Genomic DNA, 19,798 nt, shown 5'->3' with positions numbered 1-19,798 from the left:
GTACTAGAATAACATTAAACTGTACTAGAATCAGATGAAACTGTACTAGAATCAGATGAAACTGTACTAGAATAAGATGAAACTGTACTAGAATAAGATGAAACTGTACTAGAATAAGATGAAACTGTACTAGAATAACATGACTGTACTAGAATAACATGAAACTGTACTAGAATAACATGAAACTGTACTAGAATAAGATGAAACTGTACTAGAATAACATGAAACTGTACTAGAATAACACAAAACTACTAGAATAACATGAAACTGTACTAGAATAACATGAAACTGTACTAGAATAATATGAAACTGTACTAGAATAAGATGAAATTGTACTAGAATAACATGAAACTGTACTAGAATCAGATGAAACTGTACTAGAATAACATGAAACTGTACTAGAATAACATGAAACTGTACTAGAATAAGATGAAACTGTACTAGAATATCGTGAAACTGTACTAGAATAAGATGAAACTGTACTAGAATATCGTGAAACTGTACTAGAATAAGATGAAACTGTACTAGAATATCGTGAAACTGTACTAGAATAAGATGAAACTGTACTAGAATAACATTAAACTGTACTAGAATCAGATGAAACTGTACTAGAATCAGATGAAACTGTACTAGAATCAGATGAAACTGTACTAGAATAAGATGAAACTGTACTAGAATAAGATGAAACTGTACTAGAATAACATGACTGTACTAGAATAACATGAAACTGTACTAGAATAACATGAAACTGTACTAGAATATCGTGAAACTGTACTAGAATAAGATGAAACTGTACTAGAATATCGTGAAACTGTACTAGAATAACATGAAACTGTACTAGAATAACATGAAACTGTACTAGAATGAGATGAAACTGTACTAGAATGAGATGAAACTGTACTAGAATATCGTGAAACTGTACTAGAATAAGATGAAACTGTACTAGAATAAGATGAAACTGTACTAGAATAACATGAAACTGTACTAGAATCAGATGAAACTGTACTAGAATAACATGAAACTGTACTAGAATAAGATGAAACTGTACTAGAATAAGATGAAACTGTACTAGAATATCGTGAAACTGTACTAGAATAAGATGAAACTGTACTAGAATAAGATGAAACTGTACTAGAATATCGTGAAACTGTACTAGAATAAGATGAAACTGTACTAGAATAAGATGAAACTGTACTAGAATAACATTAAACTGTACTAGAATCAGATGAAACTGTACTAGAATCAGATGAAACTGTACTAGAATAAGATGAAACTGCACTAGAATAAGATGAAACTGTACTAGAATAACATGACTGTACTAGAATAACATGAAACTGTACTAGAATAACATGAAACTGTACTAGAATAAGATGAAACTGTACTAGAATAACATGAAACTGTACTAGAATAACACAAAACTACTAGAATAACACAAAACTACTAGAATAACATGAAACTGTACTAGAATAACGTGAAACTGTACTAGAATAACATGAAACTGTACTAGAATAAGATTAAACTCTACTAGAATAACATGAAGCTGTACTAGAATAACATGAAACTGTACTAGAATAACATGAAACTGTACTAGAATAACATGAACCTGTACTATAACAGGATGTGGAGGAACTATTTGTAGCTCCCTAAATGTCTTTGACATTCAACCTTAGTGACAGTCTTAGTCCCAAATGAAACCCATTTCCCTATTTAGTGCATTACTTTTTACCAGGGTCCATAGGGCCCCCATAGGGCTCTGGTCAAAAGTAGTGTACTATGTAGAAAATACGGTGCCAGTTGGGATGCACGCTAAGTATCAGTTCTACAGAAATGTACCTATGAGCGGGGGGTCCTCCATGGAGATGCCCTGGGCCTGGAGGTGTTTCCTGATGCAGGCCAGCCGGAGTACATTGGGCCCCCAGCGCCGACCCAGCTTATGGATGTGCTGCACCTGGGTCACAAACCTCATGTCCTCTTTCAGCTTGCACTCTGGCCTCCAGTCCTGAGGGGGAGCCACCCTGCACAGCCCATAGCTCTCTGCCTGCCCGCGCACCGCTTCCACATACACCAGAGGGTCGTGGAACTCCTCCAGACTGGGCCTGAACACTGGCACCTCGGTTAGGGGCAGGGGAGGGGGCGGTGCTGCACCTCTCTTCTCCCCACTCTCCCGCTGCCTCTCTGCTGCTTTAGGCTCTGCTGCTGGTTTAGCTGGGCTGCTGGTGCCTGGTTTCACCTTGGCTGCTGAGTTAGTGGAAGTGGAGGTGGAAGTGCCCTTGGAAGTGACATGGGAAGTGTTCTTGGAAGTGCCCTGGAAAGTTTTCTTAGAAGTAGTGTTCTTAGCTGGTGGTGTAGTATTAGCAGTAGTAGTAGTATTAGCAGTTGGGGGTATGGGCTGTGCTTGTCGGGTCAACATCAGCTTGCCAGCGGAGGCTCGTTTGGGTCTTTGCTCCGACGAGGAAGGTCGGGATGACGTGACCTTACCAAGATGGCCGCCGGACCCCGCCACAGCCTTCTCCTGGACATTGACCTTCCTGCTGCTTCGCGTCTCCGGGGCATTAACCTGCAGTCTAACCTTTTTGACCTCCGGCGAAGACTCCGGTGTCTCTGTTGGACTCTCCTCAGCCGGGAGCCCCAGACGTCTCTTGGAGTGTCTGACGCCCTCACGCACCTGCAGTACCTGCTTACCGCCACATCGGCGTGGGTGAAGCTGCCCGTTGGCTCGTTGTAGGCAACACCTGCCGGCTGCCTTGTTGGATTGTACCTTCTGTTTGTTGGGAGTCTTTGCATCGCCACTTGAGAGTTTTCCTGAGTTGGAGTGTGGTGGGCGTGGGTGGCGGCGGGCACTGCCACTGGCAGAGCGCCGTTGGTTCTTCAGGGGTTGGCGAGCTTTGGAGGAGGCTCTTTTGCCCACGGTGAGTTTGGCCTCTTTGAGAAGTCTGGCTTTGGTGTAGCGGACGTGGCCCCTGGGAAGCGCTGTGGCTACGGACTTCACAGTTCTGGACAGCAGTGGTCGGGAGGCCGGGGGCTTTTTGGCACAGGAGTTGCTCCATCATCATTTATACCTAGCTTAGCTCCATCATCATTTTTATAGCTCATCGCTCCATCATCATTTATACGGTAGCTGACGATACCCGCGACAGCCTGTTCACTGTTGAAACCTGCAATAGACACAAGGATGTTTATCAAAAATAAGTACTTTTTTGGAAATCTCATCATCATTTATACCTTGCTCCATCATCATTTATACCTAGCTCCATCATCATTTATACCTAGCTTAGCTCCATCATCATTTATACCTAGCTCCATCATCATTTATACCTAGCTCCATCATCATTTATACCTAGCTCCATCATCATTTATACCTAGCTCCATCATCATTTATACCTAGCTCCATCATCATTTATACCTAGCTCCATCATCATAGCTCCATCATCATTTATACCTAGCTCCATCATCATTTAGCTCCATCATCATTTATACCTAGCTCCATCATCATTTATACCTAGCTCCATCATCATTTATACCTAGCTCCATCATCATTTATACCTAGCTCCATCATCATTTATACCTAGCTCCATCATCATTTATACCTAGCTCCATCATCATTTATACCTAGCTCCATCATCATTTATACCTAGCTTAGCTCCATCATCATTTATACCTAGCTCCATCATCATTTATACCTATCTCCATCATCATTTATACCTAGCTCATCATCATTTATACCTAGCTCCATCATCATTTATACCTAGCTTAGCTCCATCATCATTTATACCTAGCTCCATCATCATTTATACCTAGCTCCATCATCATTTATACCTAGCTCCATCATCATTTATACCTATCTCCATCATCATTTATACCTAGCTCCATCATCATTTATAGCTCCATCATCATTTATACCTAGCTCCATCATCATTTATACCTAGCTCCATCATCATTTATACCTAGCTTAGCTCCATCATCATTTATACCTAGCTCCATCATCATTTATACCTAGCTCCATCATCATTTATACCTAGCTCCATCATCATTTATACCTAGCTCCATCATCATTTATACCTAGCTCCATCATCATTTATAGCTCCATCATCTAGCTCCATCATCATTTATACCTAGCTCCATCATCATTTATTTAGCTCCATCATCATTTATACCTAGCTCCATCATCATTTATACCTAGCTCCATCATCATTTATACCCTAGCTCCATCATCATTTATACCTAGCTCCATCATCATTTATACCTAGCTCCATCATCATTTATACCTAGCTCCATCATCATTTATACCCTTAGCTCCATCATCATTTATACCTAGCTCCATCATCATTTATATCCATCATCATTTATACCTAGCTCCATCATCATTTATACCTAGCTCCATCATCATTTATACCTAGCTCCATCATCATTTATACCTAGCTCCATCATCATTTATACCTAGCTCCATCATCATTTATACCTAGCTCCATCATCATTTATACCTAGCTCCATCATCATTTTAGCTCCATCATCATTTATACCTAGCTCCATCATCATTTATACCTAGCTCCATCATCATTTATACCTAGCTTAGCTCCATCATCATTTATACCTAGCTCCATCATCATTTATACCTAGCTCCATCATCATTTATACCTAGCTCCATCATCATTTATACCTAGCTCCATCATCATTTATACCTAGCTCCATCATCATTTATACCTAGCTCCATCATCATTTATACCTAGCTCCATCATCATTTATACCTAGCTCCATCATCATTTATACCTAGCTCCATCATCATTTATACCTAGCTCCATCATCATTTATTAGCTCCATCATCATTTATACCTAGCTCCATCATCATTTATACCTAGCTCCATCATCATTTATACCTAGCTCCATCATCATTTATACCTAGCTCCATCATCATTTATACCTAGCTCCATCATCATTTATACCTAGCTCCATCATCATTTATACCTAGCTCCATCATCATTTATACCTAGCTCCATCATCTCCATCATCATTTATACCTAGCTCCATCATCATTTATACCTAGCTCCATCATCATTTATACCTAGCTCCATCATCATTTATACCTAGCTCCATCATCATATACTAGCTCCATCATCATTTATACCTAGCTCCATCATCATTTATACCTAGCTCCATCATCATTTATACCTAGCTCCATCATCATTTATCCATCATCATTTAGCTCCATCATCATTTATACCTAGCTCCATCATCATTTATACCTAGCTCCATCATCATTTATACCTAGCTCCATCATCATTTATACCTTAGCTCCATCATCATTTATACCTAGCTCCATCATCATTTATACCTAGCTCCATCATCATTTATACCTAGCTCCATCATCATTTATACCTAGCTCCATCATCATTTATACCTAGCTCCATCATCATTTTTATACCTAGCTCCATCATCATTTATACCTAGCTTAGCTCCATCATCATTTAGCTCCATCATCATTTATACCTAGCTCCATCATCATTTATACCTAGCTCCATCATCATTTATACCTAGCTCCATCATCATTTATACCTAGCTCCATCATCATTTATACCTAGCTCCATCATCATTTATAGCTCCATCATCATTTATACCTAGCTCCATCATCATTTATTAGCTCCATCATCATTTATACCTAGCTCCATCATCATTTATACCTAGCTCCATCATCATTTATATTTACCTAGCTCCATCATCATTTATACCTAGCTCCATCATCATTTATACCTAGCTCCATCATCATTTATACCTAGCTCCATCATCATTTATACCTAGCTCCATCATCATTTATACCTAGCTCCATCATCATTTATACCTAGCTCCATCATCATTTATACCTAGCTCCATCATCATTTATACCTAGCTCCATCATCATTTATACCTAGCTCCATCATCATTTATACCTAGCTCCATCATCATTTATACCTAGCTCCATCATCATTTATACCTAGCTTAGCTCCATCATCATTTATACCTAGCTCCATCATCATTTATACCTAGCTCCATCATTTATACCTAGCTCCATCATCATTTATACCTAGCTCCATCATCATTTATACCTAGCTCCATCATCATTTATACCTAGCTCCATCATCATTTATACCTAGCTCCATCATCATTTATACCTAGCTCCATCATCATTTATACCTAGCTTAGCTCCATCATCATTTATACCTAGCTCCATCATCATTTATACCTAGCTCCATCATCATTTATACCTAGCTCCATCATCATTTATACCTAGCTTAGCTCCATCATCATTTATACCTAGCTCCATCATCATTTATACCTAGCTTAGCTCCATCATCATTTATACCTAGCTCCATCATCATTTATACCTAGCTTAGCTCCATCATCATTTAGCTACCATCATTTATACCTAGCTCCATCATCATTTATACCTAGCTAGCTCCATCATCATTTATACCTAGCTCCATCATCATTTTTATACCTATTTATCCTATCATCATTTATACCTAGCTCCATCATCATTTATACCTAGCTCCATCATCATTTATACCTAGCTCCATCATCATTTATACCTAGCTCCATCATCATTTATACCTAGCTCCATCATCATTTATACCTAGCTCCATCATCATTTATACCTAGCTCCATCATCATTTATACCTAGCTCCATCATCATTTATTAGCTCCATCATCATTTATAGCTCCATCATCATTTATACCTAGCTCCATCATCATTTATACCTAGCTCCATCATCATTTATACCTAGCTCCATCATCATTTATACCTAGCTCCATCATCATTTATACCTAGCTCCATCATCATTTATACCTAGCTCCATCATCATTTATACCTAGCTCCATCATCATTTATACCTAGCTCCATCATCATTTATACCTAGCTCCATCATCATTTTTATATCATCATTTATAGCTCCATCATCATTTATACCTAGCTCCATCATCATTTATTTATACCTAGCTCCATCATCATTTATACCTAGCTCCATCATCATTTATCCATCCATCATTTATACCTAGCTCCATCATCATTTTTATACCTAGCTCATCATCATTTATACCTAGCTCCATCATCATTTATACCTAGCTCCATCATCATTTATACCTAGCTCCATCATTTATACCTAGCTCCATCATCATTTATACCTAGCTCCATCATCATTTGTACCTAGCTCCATCATCATTTATACCTAGCTCCATCATCATTTGTACCTAGCTCCATCATCATTTATACCTAGCTCCATCATCATTTATACCTAGCTCCATCATCATTTATCCAGCTCCATCATCATTTATTAGCTCCATCATCATTTATACCTAGCTCCATCATCATTTATACCTAGCTCCATCATCATTTATACCTAGCTCCATCATCATTTATACCTAGCTCCATCATCATTTATACCTAGCTCCATCATCATTCCATCATCATTTATACCTAGCTTAGCTCCATCATCATTTATACCTAGCTCCATCATCATTTATACCTAGCTCCATCATCATTTATACCTAGCTCCATCATCATTTATTAGCTCCATCATCATTTATACCTAGCTCCATCATCATTAGCTAGCTCCATCATCATTTATACCTAGCTCCATCATCATTTATACCTAGCTCCATCATCATTTATACCTAGCTTAGCTCCATCATCATTTATACCTAGCTCCATCATCATTTATACCTAGCTCCATCATCATTTATACCTAGCTCCATCATCATTTATACCTAGCTCCATCATCATTTATACCTAGCTCCATCATCATTTATACCTAGCTCCATCATCATTTATACCTAGCTCCATCATCATTTATACCTAGCTAGCTCCATCATCATTTATACTAGCTCCATCATCATTTATACCTAGCTCCATCATCATTTATACCTAGCTCCATCATCATTTATACCTAGCTCCATCATCATTTATACCTAGCTCCATCATCATTTATACCTAGCTCCATCATCATTTATACCTAGCTCCATCATCATTTATACCTAGCTCCATCATCATTTATACCTAGCTCCATCATCATTTATACCTAGCTCCATCATCATTTATTTATCATCATTTATACCTAGCTCCATCATCATTTATACCTAGCTCCATCATCACCTAGCTCCATCATCATTTATACCTAGCTCCATCATCATTACCTAGCTCCATCATCATTTATACCTAGCTCCATCATCATTTATACCTAGCTCCATCATCATTTATACCTAGCTCCATCATCATTTATACCTAGCTCCATCATCATTTATACCTATCTCCATCATCATTTATACCTAGCTCCATCATCATTTATACCTAGCTCCATCATCATTTATGCCTAGCTCCATCATCATTTATACCTAGCTCCATCATCATTTATACCTAGCTTAGCTCCATCATCATTTATACCTAGCTTAGCTCCATCATCATTTATACCTAGCTCCATCATCATTTGTACCTAGGTCCAGTATGTCTTCTCCTTCTATATCTATAGCTGCTGTACATTTCACCATTGACCATCGGTCCACGTTTGAACCTGATCATATACAGTAGTGGAACATTACAGACTTCAGATCTCCTCTCTTACTGAGGTGTAGTTGATTAGTTCCACACCAAGGTGGACAGGACACCAGACAATCTGTCATCTGTTGGTTTGCCAAGGACAGGGAGAGGTTTCTGGCATCCCTCCTATACAACAGCAGATGCACAAAGGAGATCAGGCCTGTGTCCCAAATGGCATCCTAATCCCTATATAGTTGCCTACTTTTGTCCAGAGCCCATAGGGCACCAATCAAAAGTAGTGCACTACATAGGGTATAGGGTGCCATTTGGATCAGAGACTGAATGAAGACCCAAATTGGAATGTGTTTGAAATAGCACTCATGCTAAATATTCTTAATGACGTATGTCTGCCAAGGTTATGTACATGAAGCCAGTAACTGTCAGTATTATTCCTCTGCATAAAGGTGTCTGTGTGTGTGTGTCGGGGAGGGGCTAAGCGTTGCTGGGAAGAATGAGGGAACCATCCCACTCCGCCCACCAGGGGGCATCACTGCTCCCAGTTGCCATACAGAACAATGTCACTATGTCAGCAGTGTAATGGTGGAGTTTCCATCATATTGCTTCCTTAAACCTTACAGATCAGATTTGTAAACGTTGAGGGGTTAGTTACGGCCGAGGGGAAGGGGAAGTCTGGTTTGAGAGATGGAGAGAGAGAGGTCAGCATGTCTGTAGCCAACAGGAAGCTGTACCAGGAGGACAGGAAATGTAAACCCTCCAGCAGCGACAGAATACTGGGGCCAACACTAACAGACTGGCATGCTGGCATCAGACCATTAAGATACACACTTAATCTGTCCCGAAAGGCACCCTATTCACTATATAGTACACCACTTTTGTCCAGAGCCCTATAGGCCTTGGTCAAGGGTAGTACACTACATAGAGAATATTCAATAGACTGCCGTTTGGGATTCAGCCCAGGTACTCTCCATCCCAGCCCATCTGTGTCTCCCTGGTGTACCTGCTTTGGGTGCTCCTTGTTGGGCCTGCTGTGGCGAAGACTGTGGGTGGTGCTGGAGGTCCTGGCTTGGGGTCCTGTAGAGGTCCTGTAGTTCCCCCGTCGGGCCTCTCCCCTCTCAGCCCTCTCTCTGGCCTGGATAGCCTCTCTCCCTCTGGGCCTCAGGAAGAGCTCCTTCCCCCGTAAGGACCTGCTGTGGCCATTCAACACTGGAACACAGAATGAGAACGATGAAATGTATGGACTGTTTACACCCATTTCAACATCAGTTTTACAACGTTTCTGTTTACTCTATCCTTACATGAACCTTGAACCTGGTGTGGCCAAAGCCACATCCACACTGAATGTGTGTGCAGCTATTATTAACAAACCATAAATACCATACTAAATGGACAAACAAAAGTAGGCTAGGTATTCAAACTATGCAGAAGCTTCTCAGATAAACCATATTTCACACTTGAATAATATACGGAAGACAATGCCTAAGCTGATAACTATGATAGCAGTGTCAGTCTATCTGTCATGTGTTAAGAGCTATCCCCACTGGGCACAGACGTCAATTCAACGTCTAATCCACGTTGGTTCAACGTAACTTCATTGAATTGGAAACAACATTGATTCAACCAGTGTGTTCTCAGGGGGATGCAACTGTCAGTCCGTTATGATATGTCTATATTTGTTTTATGTCTGTTACAGTTACAGGTACATTATTATTACAAAGTAACTTGAAGAGACTGTACACTGAAGACTGTACGTTGAAGAGACTGTACATTGAAGAGACTGTATGTTGAAGACTGTACATTGAAGAGACTGTACATTGAAGACTGTACGTTGAAGAGACTGTACGTTGAAGAGACTGTATGTTGAAGACTGTACGTTGAAGAGACTGTACATTGAAGAGACTGTATGTTGAAGAGACTGTACGGTGAAGAGACTGTATGTTGAAGACTGTACGTTGAAGAGACTGTACGTTGAAGAGACTGTACGTTGAAGAGATTGTACGTTGAAGAGACTGTACGTTGAAGAGACTGTACGTTGAAGAGACTGTACGTTGAAGAGACTGTACGTTGAAGACTGTACGTTGAAGAGACTGTACGGTGAAGAGACTGTACATTGAAGACTGTACGTTGAAGAGACTGTACGTTGAAGAGACTGTATGTTGAAGACTGTACGTTGAAGAGACTGTACGTTGAAGAGACTGTACGTTGAAGAGACTGTACGTTGAAGACTGTATGTTGAAGAGACTGTACACTGAAGAGACTGTACGTTGAAGAGACTGTACGTTGAAGAGACTGTATGTTGAAGACTGTACGTTGAAGAGACTGTACATTGAAGAGACTGTACGTTGAAGAGACTGTACATTGAAGAGACTGTACGCTGAAGAGACTGTACATTGAAGAGACTGTACGCTGAAGAGACTGTACATTGAAGAGACTGTACGCCGAAGAGACTGTACATTGAAGAGACTGTACGTTGAAGAGACTGTACGTTGAAGAGACTGTACATTGAAGAGACTGTACGTTGAAGACTGTACGTTGAAGAGACTGTACATTGAAGAGACTGTACGTTGAAGAGACTGTACATTGAAGAGACTGTACATTGAAGAGACTGTACATTGAAGAGACTGTGCATGAAAGACTGTACATTGAAGAGACTGTACATTGAAGAGACTGTACATTGAAGAGACTGTACGTTGAAGAGACTGTACGTTGAAGAGACTGTACGTTGAAGAGACTGTACGTTGAAGAGACTGTACATTGAAGAGACTGTACATTGAAGAGGCTGTACATTGAAGAGACTGTACATCGAATACTGTGCATCGAAGACTGTACATTGAAGAGACTGTACATTGAAGAGACTGTACGTTGAAGAGACTGTACATTTAAGAGACTGTACGTTGAAGAGACTGTACATTGAAGAGACTGTACGTTGAAGAGACTGTACATTGAAGAGACTGTACGTTGAAGAGACTGTACGTTGAAGAGACTGTACGTTGAAGAGACTGTACGTTGGAGACTGTACATTGAAGAGGCTGTACATTGAAGAGACTGTACATTGAAGAGACTGTGCATTGAAAGACTGTACATTGAAGAGACTGTACATTGAAGAGACTGTACGTTGAAGAGACTGTACATTTGAAGAGACTGTACGTTGAAGAGACTGTACATTGAAGACTGTACGTTGAAGAGACTGTACATTGAAGAGACTGTACATTGAAGAGACTGTACATTGAAGAGACTGTACGTTGAAGAGACTGTACGTTGAAGAGACTGTATGTTGAAGACTGTATGTTGAAGAGACTGTACATTGAAGAGACTGTACATTGAAGAGACTGTACGTTGAAGAGACTGTACGTTGAAGAGACTGTACGTTGAAGAGATTGTACATTGAAGACTGTACATTGAAGAGACTGTACATTGAAGAGACTGTACATTGAAGAGACTGTACTTTGAAGAGACTGTACGTTGAAGAGACTGTACATTGAAGAGACTGTACATTGAAGACTGTACATTGAAGAGACTGTACATTGAAGACTGTACGTTGAAGAGACTGTACATTGAAGAGACTGTACGTTGAAGAGACTGTATGTTGAAGAGACTGTGCTTAATGAAATCAGTTGAAAAGCTTTCAGTGACTCCCTGTGGTGCTCCCAGAAGTGTCGTTCTAACAAACACCTATTTGAAGGCGACCAATCCCATTTCTTTACAACGCTTTCATTTCAACGCCACTCAATATCTCTTTGAAAAAAGGAACAAAATACATCAAGAACCACCCAAGGTTATATTAACATCTAAAATCCATCCCTTCAAATATCCTGCAGCTTTCAAACTCCAAGTACTGTGACGACCTACTGAACAGAAAGTGTCCAATGTTGGAAAGTAAGATGATAGTGAAACAGAGAAATAGTGTTTGTTGGGTCAGTTAATCAGTGAAAGCAGTGCTCTATATCTGCCTGAGGGAGCTGTATTTTACACCAAGCAGTTGGCCTCCTGCCAGTGCAGCATATTAAAGTGTCCTACTTGGCACAAGCTCTAGCTGGGAGAAGTCTCTGGTTCCCTCAACGTGTGTCGGACCAACACTCTGGCGCCGGGTAACGTTTGGCTTTCCCACAGAGCACTTTTCAGCACACACACACACACACACACACCACACACACACACACAGACACAGACACACACATACACACAAACAAATGCTCACACACACATCCTTCCCCTAATTCTGGCCAGGCTGATTTAAGTGTATGTCCAATATGTAGACAAGCACTCCTCCTCCATCCATCATAGTTGACAGAATAAACATGAGCTCAACTTTTGACCTCCACAGTAAGTTTCTCTCTCTCTGTGAGGTGGTGTCAGTGCTGAGCTGTGTGTGGACTGTTGACCTCCACAGTAAGTTTCTCTCTGTCTGTGAGGTGGTGTCAGTGCTGAGCTGTGTGTGGACTGTTGACCTCCACAGTAAGTTTCTCTCTCTCTGTGAGGTGGTATCAGTGCTGAGCTGTGTGTGGACTGTTGACCTCCACAGTAAGTTTTCTCTCTCTGTGAGGTGGTATCAGTGCTGAGCTGTGTGTGGACTGTTTTCTCTCTCTCTCTGTGAGGTGGTATCAGTGCTGAGCTGTGTGTGGACTGTTGACCTCCACAGTAAGTTTTTCTCTCTCTCTGTGAGGTGGTGTCAGTGCTGAGCTGTGTGTGGACTGTTGACCTCCACAGTAAGTTTCTCTCTCTCTGTAAGGTGGTGTCAGTGCTGAGCTGTGTGTGGACTGTTGACCTCCACAGTAAGTTTCTCTCTCTCTGTGAGGTGGTGTCAGTGCTGAGCTGACTGTGTGACTGTGACCTCCACAGTAAGTTTCTCTCTCTCTGTGAGGTGGTGTCAGTGCTGAGCTGTGTGGACTGTTGACCTCCACAGTAAGTTTCTCTCTCTGTGAGGTGGTGTCAGTGCTGAGCTGTGTGTGGACTGTTGACCTCCACAGTAAGTCTCTCTCTCTGTAAGGTGGTATCAGTGCTGAGCTGTGTGTGGACTGTTGACCTCCACAGTAAGTTTCTCTCTCTCTCTGTGAGGTGGTGTCAGTGCTGAGCTGTGTGTGGACTGTTGACCTCCACAGTAAGTCTCTCTCTCTCTGTAAGGTGGTATCAGTGCTGAGCTGTGTGTGGACTATTGACCTCCACAGTAAGTTTCTCTCTCTCTCGGATTCCTGCTGAGTTGATCCCCCATACATACTACTGACTGTCTGCACAAGACCTAGCATGTTCACATCCGTCCTAAGACACGCGTCATCAAACACTGTGCTCTACTCTGGTTGTGTCCCAAATGGCAAACTATTACCTTTATAGTGACCAGGGCCCATAGGTCAAAAACTAAGGGCTCTGGTTAAAAGTAGTGCACTATTTTACCTTTATTTAACTAGGCAAGTCAGTTGAGAACTAATTCTTATTTTCAATGACGGCCTACCAGGGAACAGTGGGTTAACTGCCTGTTCAGGGGCAGAACGACAGATTTTTACCTTGTCAGCTCAGGGATTCGATCTTGCAACCTTTCGGTTACTAGGCCAATGCACTAACCACTAGGCTACCCTGCCGCCCCACTTTAGTGTACTGTGAGCTGGTTGGTATTGTAGTGTACTGTGAGCTGGTTGGTATTATAGTGTACTGTGAGTGAGGCTACCTACCGGCTACCTGCCGCACTATGAAGGGAATAGGGTGATGGGACCTGGTTTAAATGTAGTGCACTATGAAGGGAATAGGGTGATGGGACCTGGTTTAAATGTAGTGCACTATGAAGGGAATAGGGTGATGGGACCTGGTTTAAATGTAGTGCACTATGAAGGGAATAGGGTGATGGGACCCGGTTTAAATGTAGTGCACTATGAAGGGAATAGGGTGATGGGACCTGGTTTAAATGTAGTGCACTATGAAGGGAATAGGGTGATGGGACCTGGTTTAAATGTAGTGCACTATGAAGGAATAGGGTGATGGGACCTGGTTTAAATGTAGTGCACTATGAAGGGAATAGGGTGATGGGACCTGGTTTAAATGTAGTGCACTATGAAGGGAATAGGGTGATGGGACCTGGTTTAAATGTAGTGCACTATGAAGGGAATAGGTGATGGGACCTGGTTTAAATGTAGTGCACTATGAAGGGAATAGGGTGATGGGACCTGGTTTAAATGTAGTGCACTATGAAGGGAATAGGGTAATGGGACCCGGTTTAAATGTAGTGCACTATGAAGGAATAGGGTGATGGGACCTGGTTTAAATGTAGTGCACTATGAAGGGAATAGGGTGACATTTGTGACTGGACTCTGTAGGCCCATAGAGCTGCTACTCCTTTAAGACCCATGGCCCTGGGTGAGAGCTGCTACTCCTTTAAGACCCATGAACCTGGGTGAGAGCTGCTGCTCCTTTAAGACCCATGGCCCTGGGTGAGAGCTGCTGCTCCTTTAAGACCCATGGCCCTGGGTGAGAGCTGCTACTCCTTTAAGACCCATGAACCTGGGTGAGAGCTGCTGCTCCTTTAAGACCCATGAACCTGGGTGAGAGCTGCTGCTCCTTTAAGACCCATGGCCCTGGGTGAGAGCTGCTGCTCCTTTAAGACCCATGGCCCTGGGTGAGAGCTGCTACTCCTGTAAGACCCATGGCCCTGGGTGAGAGCTGATGCTGTGTGTGTGTGTGTGTGTGTGTGTGTGTGTGTGTGTGTGTGTGTGTGTGTGTGTGTGTGTGTGTGTGTGTGTGTGTGTGTGTGTGTGTGTAAAGGATCTCTGTTTGTGGACGCGGATCATTGAGTACATGGTTTGCTTCCTAAATGGCACCCTATTCCCTAAGTAGTGCACTACTTTGGGCCTGGGCCCTGGTTAAAAGTAGTGCACTATAGATTTGGGATGCTCTCCATCAACTCATGGTGTGAGAGGAGACAGAGCTGTAATTCACTAGGCTTCTTCTGATTGGTGAGGAGAATTATACAGTATGGGCCTCTAGGCTCTGTTACTAGGTAGAGTAGAACGACGTCTGGGAAAGAGTGAGTGATGTGACTGGCTGACTGAGTGAGTGACTGAGTAAGTGAGTGACTGAGTGAATAAGAAGGAGAACAAAATAACATGGTAGATCAGTAGTGTGTACCAAAACAACATGGTATATCAGTAGTGAGTACCAAAACAACATGGAGATCAGTAGTGTGTACCAAAACAACATGGAGATCAGTAGTGAGTACCAAAACAACATGGAGATCAGTAGTGAGTACCAAAACAACATGGTATATCAGTAGTGAGTACCAAAACAACATGGTATATCAGTAGTGAGTACCAAAACAACATGGTATATCAGTAGTGAGTACCAAAACAACATGGAGATCAGTAGTGTGTACCAAAACAACATGGAGATCAGTAGTGAGTACCAAAACAACATGGTAGATCAGTAGTGTGTACCAAAACAACATGGTATATCAGTAGTGAGTACCAAAACAACATGGAGATCAGTAGTGTGTACCAAAACAACATGGAGATCAGTAGTGAGTACCAAAACAACATGGAGATCAGTAGTGTGTACCAAAACAACATGGTATATCAGTAGTGTGTACCAAAACAACATGGTAGATCAGTAGTGTGTACCAAAACAACATGGAGATCAGTAGTGAGTACCAAAACAACATGGAGATCAGTAGTGTGTACCAAAACAACATGGAGATCAGTAGTGAGTACCAAAACAACATGGAGATCAGTAGTGAGTACCAAAACAACATGGAGATCTGTAGTGAGTACCAAAACAACATGGAGATCAGTAGTGTGTACCAAAACAACATGGAGATCAGTAGTGAGTACCAAAACAACATGGAGATCAGTAGTGTGTACCAAAACAACATGGAGATCAGTAGTGAGTACCAAAACAACATGGAGATCTGTAGTGAGTACCAAAACAACATGGAGATCTGTAGTGAGTACCAAAACAACATGGAGATCAGTAGTGAGTACCAAAACAACATGGAGATCTGTAGTGTGTACCAAAACAACATGGAGATCAGTAGTGAGTACCAAAACAACATGGAGATCAGTAGTGAGTACCAAAAAACATGGAGATCAGTAGTGTGGAGATCAGTAGTGTACCAAAACAACATGGAGATCAGTAGTGAGTACCAAAACAACATGGTAGATCAGTAGTGTGTACCAAAACAACATGGAGATCAGTAGTGAGTACCAAAACAACATGGAGATCAGTAGTGAGTACCAAAACAACATGGTAGATCAGTAGTGTGTACCAAAACAACATGGTAGATCAGTAGTACCATGTCCATTGGAGACCTTCTTCCCGGCGTTGTTTTGTTTTTCCGCTGTGAGGACGGACAGGAAGTTGAGTTGTGGCTGTGAGCTGACATCCTGTCGTCACACTCCTCCTCTTCATCATCTTCATCCTCCAGATCCACATCATCCTGGGCACTCCCAAAGTACGCCATGTTGCCCGGCAACGCAGCCGAGCCTGAGAGGGAGGATGGGAGGGAGGAGAGTAGAGAGGGGGAGCACAGACAGAGGGATGGGCATGGAGGAAGAGAGGGACAGAGAGAGGGAAACAGACGCCTTTAGAAAGGAGTCTGCAGCACACAACTGAGCCGATATTACCACTAGCAACAAGAACATAGCACATAGCAACAAGAACATAGCACATAGCAACTAGCCGTAGCAACAAGAACATTCATTTATTGCAACTCAAACACATTTTGACGTAGAGATACTCAACACAATGATGAAGAGCTCTTATTTCAGTATGACTTGGTTTGAGGCCCTTGTTGGCATGGAAAATGCCAGATGTGCTTCAATCTTCCTCTGACCAGGAAATCAGCTGTCATTTTCTGTTTATTTTCCAATTCTACACGCTGAATCAGCATCGTTGGTCGACACCCAGCAGGTGATCACATGGCCACACCGACACGGTGTGTTTAGTGCTTTACTCATCTCCATCTATACTACCCACCTCCCTCCTCATCTCCATCCATACTACCCACCTCCCTCCTCATCTCCATCTATACTACCCACCTCCTCCTCATCTCCATCTATACTACCCACCTCCCTCCTCATCTCCATCTATACTACCCACCTCCCTCCTCATCTCCATCTATACTACCCACCTCCCTCCTCATCTCCATCTATACAACCACCCTCCCTCCTCATCTCCATCCATACTACCCACCTCCCTCCTCATCTCCATCTATACTACCCACCTCCCTCCTCATCTCCATCCATACTACCCACCTCCCTCCTCATCTCCATCCATACTACCCACCTCCCTCCTCATCTCCATCCATACTACCCACCTCCCTCCTCATCTCCATCCATACTACCCACCTCCCTCCTCATCTCCATCTATACTACCCACCTCCCTCCTCATCTCCATCTATACTACCCACCTCCCTCCTCATCTCCATCCATACTACCCACCTCCCTCCTCATCTCCATCCATACTACCCACCTCCCTCCTCATCTCCATCTATACTACCCACCTCCCTCCTCATCTCCATCCATACTACCCACCTCCCTCCTCATCTCCATACATACTACCCACCTCCCTCCTCATCTCCATCTATACAACCACCCTCCCTCCTCATCTCCATCCATACTACCCACCTCCCTCCTCATCTCCATCTATACTACCCACCTCCCTCCTCATCTCCATCTATACTACCCACACCTCCCTCCTCATCTCCATCCATACTACCCACCTCCCTCCTCATCTCCATCCATACTACCCACCTCCCTCCTCATCTCCATCCCATACTACCCACCTCCCTCCTCATCTCCATCTATACTACCCACCTCCCTCCTCATCTCCATCCATACTACCCACCTCCCTCCTCATCTCCATACATACTACCCACCTCCCTCCTCATCTCCATCTATACAACCACCCTTCCTCCTCATCTCCATCCATACTACCCACCTCCCTCCTCATCTCCATCTATACTACCCACCTCCCTCCTCATCTCCATCTATACTACCCACCTCCCTCCTCATCTCCATCTATACTACCCACCTCCTCCTCATCTCCATCTATAATACCCACCTCCCTCCTCATCTCCATCTATACTACCCACCTCCCTCCTCATCTCCATCTATACTACCCACCTCCCTCCTCATCTCCATCTATACTACCCACCTCCCTCCTCATCTCCATCTATACTACCCACCTCCCTCCTCATCTCCATCTATACAACCACCCTCCCTCCTCATCTCCATCTATACAACCACACCTCCCTCCTCATCTCCATCCATACTACCCACCTCCCTCCTCATCTCCATCCATACTACCCACCTCCCTCCTCATCTCCATCCATACTACCCACCTCCCTCCTCATCTCCATCCATATTACCCACCTCCCTCCTCATCTCCATCCATATTACCCACCTCCCTCCTCATCTCCATCCATACTACCCACCTCCCTCCTCATCTCCATCCATACTACCCACCTCCCTCCTCATCTCCATCCATACTACCCACCTCCCTCCTCATCTCCATCCATATTACCCACCTCCCTCCTCATCTCCATCCATATTACCCACCTCCCTCCTCATCTCCATCCATACTACCCACCTCCCTCCTCATCTCCATCTATACTACCCACCTCCATCCATACTACCCACCTCCCTCCTCATCTCCATCCATACTACCCACCTCCCTCCTCATCTCCATCCATACTACCCACCTCCCTCCTCATCTCCATCCATACTACCTCCTCATCTCCATCTATACACCTCCCTCCTCATCTCCATCTATACTACCCACCTCCTCCTCATCTCCATCCATACTACCCACCTCCCTCCTCATCTCCATCCATACTACCCACCTCCCTCCTCATCTCCATCCATACTACCCACCTCCCTCCTCATCTCCATCCATACTACCCACCTCCCTCCTCATCTCCATCCATACTACCCACCTCCCTCCTCATCTCCATCCATACTACCCACCTCCCTCCTCATCTCCATCCATACTACCCACCTCCCTCCTCATCTCCATCCATACTACCCACCTCCTCCTCATCTCCATCATCTCCATCCATACTACCCACCTCCTCTCCTCATCTCCATCCATCTATACTACCCACCTCCCTCCTCATCTCCATCTATACTACCCACCTCCCTCCTCATCTCCATCTATACTACCCACCTCCCTCCTCATCTCCATCCATACTACCCACCTCCCTCCCTCATCTCCATCTATACTACCCACCTCCCTCCTCATCTCCATCTATACTACCCACCTCCCTCCTCATCTCCATCTATACTACCCACCTCCCTCCTCATC

General features: G+C 43.0%; 1 protein-coding gene across 1 annotated transcript in view; it reads right to left on the bottom strand.

The window, feature by feature from the left end:
- jarid2a (jumonji and AT-rich interaction domain containing 2a) overlaps nucleotides 1–19,798 on the bottom strand; it is a 188,023-nt gene that overhangs the window by 35,632 nt on the left and 132,593 nt on the right. Inside the window, 3 exon segments of the mRNA XM_065027388.1 lie at nucleotides 1,834–3,044; nucleotides 3,112–3,155; nucleotides 9,519–9,724. Coding sequence (XP_064883460.1) covers nucleotides 1,834–3,044; nucleotides 3,112–3,155; nucleotides 9,519–9,724 — 1,461 coding nt within the window.

The sequence above is a fragment of the Oncorhynchus nerka genome, linkage group LG14, assembly GCF_034236695.1.
Source record: "Oncorhynchus nerka isolate Pitt River linkage group LG14, Oner_Uvic_2.0, whole genome shotgun sequence".
NCBI classification, from domain to species: domain Eukaryota; kingdom Metazoa; phylum Chordata; class Actinopteri; order Salmoniformes; family Salmonidae; genus Oncorhynchus; species Oncorhynchus nerka.
Note: the sequence above shows the minus strand (reverse complement) of the source record. Positions and strands in the feature narration are given on the sequence as shown.